General features: G+C 49.7%; 1 protein-coding gene across 3 annotated transcripts in view; it reads left to right on the top strand.

The window, feature by feature from the left end:
• CRISPLD1 (cysteine rich secretory protein LCCL domain containing 1) overlaps positions 1–14,104 on the top strand; it is a 96,017-nt gene that overhangs the window by 66,646 nt on the left and 15,267 nt on the right. For all 3 annotated transcript variants that reach the window (XM_083187305.1, XM_083187304.1, XM_083187306.1), the window contains one exon: positions 8,919–9,052. In XM_083187305.1, coding sequence (XP_083043431.1) covers positions 8,919–9,052 — 134 coding nt within the window. The remainder of the gene's footprint in view (positions 1–8,918; positions 9,053–14,104) is intronic.

Genomic DNA, 14,104 nt, shown 5'->3' with positions numbered 1-14,104 from the left:
CGCTGTGCTGCCCGGACACAGGGAAGGGGGCGATGCGGGGCAGCGGGGGGTCGGCGCGGGGCGGCGGAGGGTTGCGATAGAAGCCCATTGGCTTCTATGGGGCATCGCCAGAAAAATTTCTGGCGATGCCCCCCACCGCGGTAACCCGGCGGGGGATGCTTACAGCATCCCAAAATGCGGTAAAACCCCCGATAACGGGGTTTTTACCGCATTTTTAGTTTAGAGAATCCCGCCCTATATCTTGGCGATTCAGCTCCCAAAAAAACAAAGAATTTATGAAGAACATAAAGAACCTATAGCGTGCCCATTCCAAAAAGGGTATGTGGCAATGCTTAGTAGAAAATATGCCACACATTGTAATGCACATTACAGAATATGCCACACACCGTAATGACTCTTACACATTACAGTATGCCCAATATATAATGCCCATTACACATTATGTCACACACATGCAGAATGCACAGCGAAGCATTCTTCAGCTTGGCTGAAGCCCATAGTACGCTTATTGATGCTTTTATTTATTTTTTACAAAGAGGAATTTGAATGATATGAGAGAACAATGGGTACATCAGGACCAGAGAGGCTTGGAGGGTCAGGGCTTCCAAATTAGGTTCAAAAAAATTTGCCTGCTGCTCCGACATCCCCATCTTACCCCATCATTTTTTTCAGTCACGGTGGTCAGTGCTGCTTTGATGATGGCAGTATCAGACAGGACAGGGAGCCTGACTGTGATATACTGTCTGCATTGAGCTCCCGCTGTCTGGCATCCCTTGTAAGGTGAAAGGTCATGAGGTGTGGCAGAGGGTGCAAAGTGTTTTGTCCAATGCCCCACTTCTAGCACTGCCTGCCAGCGTATAGCAGGCAGCGCCATTCACACAGCCTGTGAAGCCACTGCCCAGCAAGTTACAGGGAGCCCAAAGATATATTATAACACACATTGAAATGCCCATTACATACCACACTCATTTATGCCACTGACAACATTTTATGACACACAAAACATAATCAGGTAACAATATAACCAATAATATAAACATACATTAAACTGAAAACACATAGGGCGGGATGTACTAACGTGAAAATGCGGTAAAACACCCATTTTACTGCATTTTCCTATGTATCAATACCCGTCCGCCCCGTTTTCGCAAGGGAGGGTATCGCCACCCTCTGGGTGGCGATACCCTATAGAAGCCTATGGGCTTCTTTCGCCGCCCGCCGTCCGACGTCCGCGCGCCCACCCCCTCCCGTCCTCCTTTAACCTCCTCCTCCCCCTGGTGTCACAGCCGGCAGGACATCCGGCTTCAGGGGGGAGGAGGAGACACAGGGGGACGCTGGCAGCCGCCGGGAGGTGACGGAGACCCCCGCAGCCCACATCACAGGTATCGTGGGGGTTTCTGTTACCGCAGCCCGATGCTGGCCGCATATGTTAGTACATATGCGGTAGCATCGCGGCGGCTGCCGTGCGAAGGGCGGAGATGTACAGTATGTTGATACATCCCGCCCCATAATATAATGTAGTAAAGAAAGTACTGTAAATAGAAAATATCATGAAAAACAGGGTGGAGGCACGGGGGGGGGGGGGGGGGGGGGCAAAAAGCAAGCAAAGAAAAAAAAACAAATAGGAAATAATACTATAAATGCAAACAATGATCTATATAATATACACACATCATTTATGACAGGCTGAATAGCAGAACATGGAGAGTGGTGGGCACTGAGATGATAAGTTTCAACGTGCTACCAACTTACCCGGAGTATGTAGTAAGTCAGGTAGGAGGCATGAGAGGAGCGTGGGAAACTGAAGGGAGGAGGATAAGAGAATGAAGAAGAGGGATGTTGTACTTGGGTGGGCAGCTGGGTGTGGGCATTCTACAGCACATTGCCGTCGGAGGGGGTGCGGATGCTTGTGGGAGTGCGGCACAATTAGGTTTCACCCCACTGAAGGGTGACACCTGGCTGCAGGTCGCACCCCCCTAGTGCCGCTGCTGGGTCTGACCGCAGAAGCCACCGTTACCCGCAGCACAGAGTTAGTCACCTGACTTCATGGGTACCCAAGGAATACGCAGCACGATTGCTCATTTCCTCTGTTCCTCTCCCCACGTGGACTGCTCCCGTCGGTAGTGGCCGCAGCTTCCAAGTGACACAACTGAATCGCAGCAACTCCGGTCTCCTCGTAGGTGTCAGCCACACAGCTTTGCCTGCAGCACAGGCAGGCAGCCAGCTTGTGAGCTGACATCCGGTGGCTATAAAACAGCGGGGCAAGCCGTGCGGCGCACAGTGCACTGGTCCCTCACACAGACAGCCAGAGGCTGAGAAGGCTGCTGCAGCTCTCAGGAATCTTGCCTCCAGCGCCGATAGAACGCCGTGACCTTGCGCCCCAGTGGCACCTGCTCCCCCCCGCCATCGCTGGGGCTGCGGAGCGATAGTTACGCCACTGAGCCATACACCCACAGGCAGTGCCTATAGATAATGGCAGTGGATGTGTCAGTCCTTGTACTTTTGGGCACACAACTGAACTCCAGGAAAGGGCTTTGTAGTGGCATTTGTCAATAGATACCGCCTCGTCCACCTCTGTGGTAATGGCTTATCTGTAGTCCATTTAGCTGCATGGGGGAGAATGTACATTAAACCTAAAATTTGCTGTGTGGTACTGACTGCACCCAGACACTAAGGAGAGATGACAGCAATGTTTGGTACTGGCTGCACCCAGATAGTGAGGGGATTGGGCAGCAGTGTGTGGTACTGACTGCACCCAGATAGTAATGAGAGATGACAGCAATGTTTGGTACTGGCTGCACCCAGATAGTGAGGGGAGATGACAGCAGTGTGTGGTACTGGCTGCACCCAGACAGTAATGAGAGATGACAGTAATGTTTGGTACTGGCTGCACCCAGATAGTGAGGGGAGATGGCAGCAGTGTGAGGTACTGACTGCACCCAGACAGTAATGCGAGATGACAGCAGTGTGTGGTACTGGATGCACCCAGATAGTGAGGGGAGATGGCAGCAGTGTGTGGTACTGACTGCACCCAGACAGTAAGGAGAGATGACAGCAGTGTGTTGTACTGGCTGCACCCAGATAGTGAGGAGAGATGACAGCAGTGTGTGGTACTGACTGCACCCAGATAGTAAGGAGAGATGACAGCAGTGTGTGGTACTGACTGCACCCAGATAGTGAGGAGAGATGACAGCAGTGTGTGGTACTGGCTGCACCCAGATAGTAAGGAGAGATGACAGCAGTGTGTGGTACTGACTGCACCCAGATAGTAAGTAGAGATGACAGCAGTGTGTGGTACTGACTGCACCCAGATAGTGAGGGGAGATGACAGCAGTGTGTGGTACTGACTGCACCCAGATAGTATGGAGAAATGACAGCAGTGTGTGGTACTGACTGCACCCAGATAGTGAGGGGAGATGGCAGCAGTGTGTGGTACTGACTGCACCCAGACAGTAATGCGAGATGACAGCAGTGTGTGGTACTGGCTGCACCCAGATAGTGAGGGGAGATGGCAGCAGTGTGTGGTACTGACTGCACCCAGACAGTAAGGAGAGATGACAGCAGTGTGTTGTACTGGCTGCACCCAGATAGTGAGGAGAGATGACAGCAGTGTGTGGTACTGACTGCACCCAGATAGTAAGGAGAGATGACAGCAGTGTGTGGTACTGACTGCACCCAGATAGTGAGGAGAGATGACAGCAGTGTGTGGTACTGGCTGCACCCAGATAGTAAGGAGAGATGACAGCAGTGTGTGGTACTGACTGCACCCAGATAGTAAGTAGAGATGACAGCAGTGTGTGGTACTGACTGCACCCAGATAGTGAGGAGAGATGACAGCAGTGTGTGGTACTGACTGCACCCAGATAGTGAGGAGAGATGACAGCAGTGTGTGGTACTGGCTGCACCCAGATAGTAAGGAGAGATGACAGCAGTGTGTGGTACTGACTGCACCCAGATAGTAAGTAGAGATGACAGCAGTGTGTGGTACTGACTGCACCCAGATAGTGAGGAGAGATGACAGCAGTGTGTGGTACTGACTGCACCCAGATAGTATGTAGAAATGACAGCAGTGTGTGGTACTGACTGCACCCAGATAGTGAGGAGAGATGACAGCAGTGTGTGGTACTGGCTGCACCCAGATAGAAAGGAGAGATGACAGCAGTGTGTGGTACTGACTGCACCCAGATAGTAAGGAGAGATGACAGCAGTGTGTGGTACTGGCTGCACCCGGATAGTAAGGAGAGATGACAGCAGTGTGTGGTACTGGCTGCACCCAGATAGTGAGGAGAGATGACAGCAGTGTGTGGTACTGACTGCACCCAGATAGTATGGAGAAATGACAGCAGTGTGTGGTACTGACTGCACCCAGATAGTGAGGAGAGATGACAGCAGTGTGTGGTACTGGCTGCACCCAGATAGAAAGGAGAGATGACAGCAGTGTGTGGTACTGACTGCACCCAGATAGTGAGGAGAGATGACAGCAGTGTGTGGTACTGGCTGCACCCAGACAGTAAGGAGAGATGACAGCAGTGTGTGGTACTGGCTGCACCCAGATAGTAAGGGGAGATGGCAGCAGTGTCTGGTACTGGCTGCACCCGGATAGTAAGGAGAGATGACAGCAGTGTGTGGTACTGGCTGCACCCAGATAGTAAGGAGAGATGACAGCAGTGTGTGGTACTGTTGCACCCGGATAGTGAGGAGAGATGACAGCAGTGTGTGGTACTGGCTGCACCCAGATAGTGAGGAGAGATGACAGCAGTGTGTGGTACTGACTGCACCCAGATAGTAAGGAGAGATGACATCAGTGTGTGGTACTGACTGCACCCAGATAGTAAGGAGAAATGACAGCAAAGTTTGGTACTGGCTGCACCCAGATAGTGAGGGGAGATGGCAGCAGTGTGTGGTACTGGCTGCACCCAGATAGAGAGGAGAGATGACAGCAGTGTGTGGTACTGACTGCACCCAGACAAAAAGGAGAGATGACAGCAGTGTGTGGTACTGGCTGCACCCAGATAGTGAGGAGAGATGACAGCAGTGTGTGGTACTGACTGCACCCAGATAGTGAGGAGAGATGGCAGCAGTGTGTGGTACTGACTGCACCCAGATAGTAAGGAGAGATGACAGCAGTGTGTGGTACTGACTGCACCCAGATAGTGAGGAGAGATGACAGCAGTGTGTGGTACTGACTGCACCCAGATAGTAAGGAGCAATGACAGCAGTGTGTGGTACTGACTGCACCCAGATAGTGAGGAGAGATGACAGCAGTGTGTGGTACTGGCTGCACCCAGATAGAAAGGAGAGATGACAGCAGTGTGTGGTACTGACTGCACCAAGATAGTAAGGAGAGATGACAGCAGTGTGTGGTACTGACTGCACCCAGACAGTAAGGGGAGATGACAGCAGTGTGTGGTACTGACTGCACCCAGATAGTGAGGAGTGATGACAGCAGTGTGTGGTACTGACTGCACCCAGATAGTTAGGAGAAATGACAGCAGTGTGTGGTACTGACTGCACCCAGATAGTGAGGAGAGATGACAGCAGTGTGTGGTACTGGCTGCACCCAGATAGAAAGGAGAGATGACAGCAGTGTGTGGTACTGACTGCACCCAGATAGTCAGGAGAGATGACAGCAGTGTGTGGTACTGACTGCACCCAGACAGTAAGGAGAGATGACAGCAGTGTGTGGTACTGGCTGCACCCAGATAGTGAGGGGAGATGGCAGCAGTGTGTGGTACTGGCTGCACCCAGATAGTAAGGAGAGATGACAGCAGTGTGTGGTACTGGCTGCACCCAGATAGTGAGGAGAGATGACAGCAGTGTGTGGTACTGACTGCACCCAGATAGTAAGGAGAGATGACAGCAGTGTGTGGTACTGACTGCACCCAGATAGTAAGGAGAAATGACAGCAGTGTGTGGTACTGACTGCACCCAGATAGTGAGGAGAGATGACAGCAGTGTGTGGTACTGGCTGCACCCAGATAGTAAGGAGAGATGACAGCAGTGTGTGGTACTGACTGCACCCAGATAGTAAGGAGAGATGACAGCAGTGTGTGGTACTGGCTGCACCCAGATAGTGAGGGGAGATGGCAGTGTGTGGTACTGACTGCTCCCAGATAGTAAGGAGAGATGACAGCAGTGTGTGGTACTGTTGCACCCGGGTAGTGAGGAGAGATGACAGCAGTGTGTGGTACTGGCTGCACCCAGATAGTGAGGAGAGATGACAGCAGTGTGTGGTACTGGCTGCACCCAGATAGTGAGGGGAGATGGCAGTGTGTGGTACTGACTGCTCCCAGATAGTAAGGAGAGATGACAGCAGTGTGTGGTACTGTTGCACCCGGGTAGTGAGGAGAGATGACAGCAGTGTGTGGTACTGGCTGCACCCAGATAGTGAGGAGAGATGACAGCAGTGTGTGGTACTGACTGCACCCAGATAGTAAGGAGAGATGACAGCAGTGTGTGGTACTGACTGCACCCAGATATTGAGGAGAGATGACAGCAGTGTGTGGTACTGACTGCACCCAGATAGTAAGGCGATATGACAGCAGTGTGTTGTACTGAGTGCACCCAGATAGTGAGGAGAGATGACAGCAGTGTGTGGTACTGGCTGCACCCAGATAGAATGGAGAGATGACAGCAGTGTGTGGTACTGACTGCACCCAGATAGTAAGGAGAGATGACAGCAGTGTGTGGTACTGTTGCACCTGGATAGTGAGGAGAGATGACAGCAGTGTGTGGTACTGGCTGCACCTTGAGAGTAAGGAGAGATGACAGCAGTGTGTGGTACTGAATGCACCCAGATGGTGAGGAGAGATGATAGCAGTGTGTGGTACTGGCTGCACCAGATAGTGAGGAGAGATGACAGCTGTGTGTTATACTGGCTGCACCCAGATAGTGAGGAGAGATGGCAGCAGTGTATTATACTGGCTGCACCCAGACAGGGCGGGATGTACAAAAGGGAAAATGCTGTAAAACGCCTGTTGTACTATTACCCAGCAGCACGGATTTCACCGGGCAGGGTATTGCCACCCAAAGGTGGCAATACCATATAGAAGCCTATGGGCTTCTTTTCGCCGCCCGCCGCCTCGCCGACCCCCCCTTTCCCCCTCCCTTGGGCTTACCTTCTTGCAGGTCCTCCTGGACCCCGGAAGGTAAGCCCTTCCTCCCCTAGCAACGCAGCCGGGTGTCCTTCCGGCTGCAGGGGGAGGAGGAGGTGCCCGGGACAGCCTGCTTAGCTGTCCCCGGCGTGTAGGTAGCAGGAGGCGGCAGGGAGGATACCCCCCGCAGACCACAGTATCGCGGGGGGTCTCCGTTACCGCACCGCGATGCCAGCCGCATATGTTAGTACATATGCCCTGGCAGCGCGGCGGACAACCGGTGAAGGGCGGCGATGTATATTAATACATCTCGCCCATAGTGAGGAGAGATGACAGCTGTATATTATACTGGCTGCACCAGATAGTGAGGAGAGATGACAGCTGTGTGTTATAATGGCTGCACCCAGATAGTGAGGAGAGATGGCTGCAGTGTGTGGTATTGGCTGTACCAGGTAGTGAGGAGACATGACAGCAGTGTGTGTACTTGCTGCACCCAGATACAGAGCCGAATTTCCCATTAGGCACGTGCCTAGGGACGGCATATGTTTGGAGGCGCCGCTTGGATGCCTGTGATAGTACTGTCAGACCAAAATGTACCAATAACTGCAAAATATCCACTGTACTGTACTATATTCCATCTTAAATAGTGTGTAAATGGATAGGACATGCAGCTACTGCCCCTGTAAACTGTCTTACTTGGTAAATATGTATTCATAATACAGGGCCTAATAATAGGTGTTTCGGCGCCCGGGTCGGCAGTCATTTGGCTCCCCCCCCCCAAAAAAAAAAAAATGAATGCCTTGGGGTCAGGCAGCGGGGATCCGGGGACTGGAGAAGGTTAACTCCGGCTCCTAGCTCTGCCGGGCGGTGGGCGGGAGGCAGATTTTGAAAAGACTTGCCGGACGCTGATTGGCTAGTCTTTTCAAAATCATCAGCGTTTCCCGCCGCCAGGCTAATAGCGAGCGGCTGTGTATGTGAAAGCCGCCAGGCAAATAGTGAGCGGCTGTGTACAGTATGTGAAAGCTGCCGCTACACCAGTCCCTGGACCCCCGCTGCCAACATACCAGTGTGTAGCGTCCAGGGGTCCAGGGACTGGTGTAGCGGCAGCATTCACTCACTCCGTCTCCTAGCGCTATCTGCCTGGCGGCGGGAAGCGCTGATGACTTTGAAAAGACTTGCCGGATGCTGATTGGCTGAATTCAGCCAATCAGCGTCCGGCAAGTCTTTTCAAAACCTGCTTCCCACCCACCGTCCGGCAGCGCTAGGAGCCGTAGTTAACCCACCAGTCCCCGGGACCCCGCTAGGACCTGGCATAACCCACCAGTCCCCGGACCCCCGCTGCTCATCCCAGGGACCACGCTGCTGGGACACCACACTAGCGCCCCCACCCTCCAGCGCCCGGTGCGCGTGACCCCCTAGCCCCCCCCCCCCCCCCCCCCTAGTTACGGCCCTGCATAATAAAAGAACATGTCACGGTTAGTGGCTTTTTTAAATAAATCCATTATATTGTCTGTTATCAAATGAGGGCTTATAAGTAATCAATAAAAATAATACAATTAGGCAGGGGGGGGGGGGTGTGTGTGAACATTATTGTTGTGCCTAGCCCTAGGGGCGCCCTCATCCCTTTATCCGCCCCTGCCCAGATAGTGAGGAGAGATAACAACTGTGTATTGGCTGCACTATGCAGCCAGTACATAGTTGTCATCTCTCCTCATTATCTGGGTGCCCACAATACTCACACACATGCTGCTGTAATAAGTACACATGTATCTCACACATTTATCACAATGAAATCTAAAGTGGATTTGACTTTGTTTATGACAGATATCGAGTATTTGCAAGGCCGCCCTTCATGCTGGTGTAATGCGCAATCAACAAGGAGGATACGTGGATGTTATGCCCGTGGACAAGAAGAGACACTATTTTGGATCAACTCAGAATGGAATCACTTCCGAGAGGTAAATACAGTGCAGGAACATATGTGGCATATTTCATATTACTCCCTGTGGAAGTACTCGCCCGTGGGAACGCCAATGTGAACGCCCAGCTTTTTATGGGCATTCCCATGGTAATCGCCCGTGAGGTGGGCGACGGAGGTGGGCAGCTGACATCACCTGATGTCAGCTGTCTGCCCATTTCCTCTCCAATGCGCAGGGCATATCTGAGTGACCTGAGAGTCAGTTTTGATATGTCGGCGACCATCGAAAGATGTGGGAGGTTCCCATGGCCTGTAAAACATCCATTCGCATCCTGGGCGAACGAACCCAGCGTGTGGAGGGCCGGTGGGTGTACCACCATTTGCAGGGTGGGTTCTGGTTGATTCGCAAGGGTGCGAATTCGCATCCAAGTGAGGCAACCAGAATAACCCCCGTAGTCTGTTACTACAGTTTATTTACCTTTTTTTTTAAATCTTTTTATTGAAAATTTTTGAAGATAACAAAAACAATAACAATAATCGCATTTATGAATTAGTGTAATATACATCAGTTTGGACCATCATAATCGTGTCATTTTAGCATAAATATCAATTTACGATACTGCTAGGTGAAATAAAGCACCAACTGTATATTAATCGTCATAACAATTGTAAGGCATCGGGTCCAGCCCAGATTTTCATCAAGAATCATAGAGCCAGTATACCTATCTATACAGTAATTACACATACATGCAGACAAGAAGGGTAAGAAAATGTGGGTAGGAGGGAGGGGAGGGGGGTATAAATTCCCAAACATTTGTATATTCAAATATTTAACCCCTTCCTGACAGAGCCAGTTTTTGCGTTCCTGACAGAGCCCTTTTTTTCAAATCTGACATGTATCACTTAAGTGGGTATAACTTTTTTTTGCTTTTACTTATCCCAGTGATTTTGAGATTGTTTTCTCGTGACACATTGTACTTCAAGTTAGTGGTAAATTTTGGTCGATACAGTCTGTGTTTTTTGTGAAAAATACCAAAATGTCGTAAAAAAATGGAAAATTTTGCGATTTGCAAAATGTTAAATTTTCTGCTTGTGAGACAAATAATCTTACCACTCAAAATAGTTAATAACTAACATAGACCATATGTATACTTTATGTTGCCATCATTATTTCAACCTCATTTTCATTTTTTTGGACACTAGGAGGCTTAAAATATGAATAGCAAATTCTCAAATTTTCAAGAAAATTTCAAACACTGATTTTTTTAGGGACCAGTTCAGTTCTGATGTGACTTTGAGGGACTTGTATGTGAGACACCCCCATAAATGATGCCATTTCAAAAACTGCACCCCTCACAGTATTCAAAACAGCATTTTGGAAGTTTGTTAACCCTTTAGGTGTTTCACAGGAATTAAAACAAAGTGTAGGTGAAATTTCAAAATTTCATTTTTTTTGCAGATTTGCAATTTTAATACATTTTTCTAAGGAACACAGCAGATTTTACTAGAGAAATGTGACTAAAAATTGATTCCCCCAATTCTTTGGTTTTCATAAATATCCTATATGTGGCCCTAGTGTGCACGGTGACCAAACCACAGGCTTCATAATAGAAGGAGCACCTACTTGATTTTGGAGCCTCCTTTTTATGAGATTATTTTTTAGGCACCATGTAGGTTTCTAGGCACCATAAGATGCTAAAAGTTAGGAACCCCCCCACAAGTGACCCCATTTTGCAAACTACACCCTTCAGGGAATTCATCTAGGGGTATAGTGTACATTTCAAACCCCCAGGGGTTTCACCAATTGTGGTACAACTGGGCAGTGAAAATGAAAAAAAAATAATTTTTCATTTTCACAGCTCAGTTGTATCAAAATTGGTGAAACCCCTGGGGGTTTGAAATGTACACTATACCCCTTGATGAATTCCCTGAAGGGTGTAGTTTGCAAAATGGGGTCACTTGTGGGGGGGTTCCACTGTATGGGTGTTTCGGGGGTCATTCAACCAGAATCTGTGCTGCAAAATCCAAATATCACTCCTTCCCTTCTGAGTCCTGCCATGCACCCAACTGGTATTTTTTGGTCACATGTGAGGCATTGCCATACTCGGGAGAAATTGGGGCACAGATTTTGGGGTGCTTTGTCTCCTTTATTCCTTGTGAAAATGAAAAATTTTGAGCCAGATCTGCATTTTTGTGTAAAAAATTAATTTTTTACAGAAAAATGCAGTTCTGGCTCAAAATTTTTCATTTTCACAAGGAATGAAGGAGACAAAGCACCCCAAAATCTGTGCCCCAATTTCTCCCGAGTACGGCAATGCCTCACATGTGACCAAAAAATACCAGTTGGGTGCATGGCAGAACTCAGAAGGGAAGGAGTGATATTTGGTGGTGGAATGAATGGTGGGTGCTATGTCGCATTAGCAAGACCCCCGAAGCACCAATACAGTGGAACCCCCCCACAAGTGACCCCATTTTGGTCACCAGCTTTGGGAGGGGGGCTGGCGCTGCGGCTGGCGGGGGGGTGGGAGGGGTGCTGGCGCTGCGGCAGCCGGGTGGGTGGGAGGGAGGGGGGCTGCCGGGTGGGAGGGGGGGGGGGGGCTGGCGATCGGTGGTGATCGGTGCTGTACTTAACAGCACCGATCACCACCGATCACTGTGTTACCGAGCGGCTTAGCCGCCGGTAACACAGAAAACGCTGCAATTGGCTGTTCACATTTGAACAGCCAATCGCAGCGATCGCCGCGAGGGGGGATGTCTGCTGTCAGGGACAGCAGACATCTCCAAACTGTCACCGCGTCTATAGACGCGGTGACAGTTTAAAACCATGACGTATATATACGTCTTCGGTCGGGAAGTACCTCCCGACCATGACGTAAATATACGTCATATGTCGGGAATATCTTTCTATATATATATATATATACTGTATATATGTGTGTGTGTGTGTGTGTGTGTATATATATATATATATATATATATATATATATACACATATATATACACATATATATATGTGTATATATATTGTAAGACAGTGGCAGGGAAAGTCATAGACGGCAGGTACCTTTCCCCTAGAATCCTGTCTTATGGCATATAGACTGCAGGCTGTTTCAATCTGTGTAGTAAGCTCCGGCTTACAAAGGGTGTTCTGTCCTGGGCTGGTAATCAGGAGAGCACCTGATTCTTTAAAAAGGAGTCAGCCCTCTCCATAAGTCTCTCTCTCTCTCCCTGGGTGTTGGAGGCAGTAAGCTGCTGCTAGAGAGAGACAAGGCTGTAAGTACTGCATTACTTGATCTATATCTGCTGTGTGTGTCCAGTGTCACATAGTGTGGCCCTGGTATAGAGAGGGACGTTTATTCTGTTTCAGACGAGCAGGTTTTATTTTCTGTTTTGCCTGAAGTGTAAAGGCTGTTTTTTAGTTTCTTGCTCTGAGTGCTGCAATAAACTCAGGCAAGCCCTGTTTTGGACCCAAGCCGTGATGTCACTGTCTAAGTCTGTGCCAAATCCTCACCTGTGCCTACCCGTTTGATGCTAAAACCCCACATATGGTGGAGAATGCGAGCAAGCATCTCACTTAAAGAGACATACACCGAACTATAGGACTTTTGCTACAGCAAGCTGGAAGTTGTTGCTAAAGGCAACCAGCCACAAGTGAGTGTCTGGAGTGCGCTGATACTTGCATGTCCTGGCTGAAGGCTGCTGTAACACTGCAACAGGAGACTGTTAAAATGGAGGACCTTTTAAAACACTTGGTGCAGGCAAATGAGCTGCAGCGGCAGGCAAACGCATATCAGCAAAAGGTGCATGAGGAGGCCATGCGTGCCCAGGCTGAAAACAATGTTTTGCTGCTTGAATCCAACAGACAAGCCTTAAAGGAACAGCAGCAAACTAATCTGCAATTACAAGAGCAAATACAGAATGTGGCTAAGAGTGTGGCGCAGAGTGTGCAAACACCCCAACCCTTGCTTCCAACCACACGGGCTGCAGTACAGAAATCTCTGCAAAAGATGACTCTCACGGATGATGTAGAGGCCTTTCTTGCGGTGTTTGAACGTGTAGCAGAGCGTGAACAGTTACCCGTGGATCAATGGGCAGGTGTGGTAGCGCCTTTTCTAACTGGAGAACCACAAAAGGCGTATTTTGATCTGAAGTGAGCAGGATGCTAAGGTCTACGCGAAACTCAAGGGAGAGATCCTTGCTCGCTTAGGCGTAAACATGAGTGTGCGTGCCCGGAAGGTGCATAACTGGACTTTTTCTGAACAGTTACCTGCGCGGTCCCAAATGTATGACCTGGTCCACCTGGTAAGGAAATGGCTACAGCCAGAGGAGTCTACACCAGCGCAGATCGTGGAGAGAGTCGTGCTGGACAAGTATCTTTGTTCCTTACCTCCAAAGGTTCAGCGCTGGGTCGGTCAGGGCGACCCTAATGATGCCGAGGGGCTTGTCAACTTGGTTGAGAGGTACAGAGCTACTGAAAATCTAATCCAAGAAGTGCCTCCTGGACATTCCACCCTCAAGAACAGCAAATCGGCCGGATCATCTGGTAAGACTGTTCCGTTTACTAGAGGGGTGAATAATGTTGTAAAGGGAGGTGGCCTAGATGGGGAACAAACAGTGGAGAGGCGTTCCCAAGGGACAGTAGGGTCCAAACCTGGGTCGCAAAAAGACTGGGGCCGCATACAGTGTTGGCGTTGTCATGGACCTGGGCATATTGCTGCCAATTGCCCCCTTACTTCTGAGCCAATGGAGTGTGATACAGCCAGGCGAAGCTCTTTATATGCACGTTCTGTTTTCTCTGCTGAGACTGTGTCAGAAACTGGACAGCAAATATGTCATGTAAAGGTGGATGGTTATCCCGGGAGTGCTCTACTGGACTCTGGGAGTTTAGTTACTCTCATCCATGCCAGCTTGGTAGACCCTGGGACACTCACAGGACGTTACATAGGGGTCTTGTGCATACATGGGGACACCAAGGAGTATCCCACAGCTTTAGTCCAGCTAAAGAGTACTTGTGGAACTGTGTCCCATGAAGTGGGCGTGGTAGAGACCCTGATGCATAGTGTGATCCTGGGAAGAGACTTCCCATTGTTCT

The sequence above is a fragment of the Crinia signifera genome, chromosome 5 (assembly GCF_055691185.1).
Source record: "Crinia signifera chromosome 5, ASM5569118v1, whole genome shotgun sequence".
NCBI lineage: Eukaryota > Metazoa > Chordata > Amphibia > Anura > Myobatrachidae > Crinia > Crinia signifera.
Note: the sequence above shows the minus strand (reverse complement) of the source record. Positions and strands in the feature narration are given on the sequence as shown.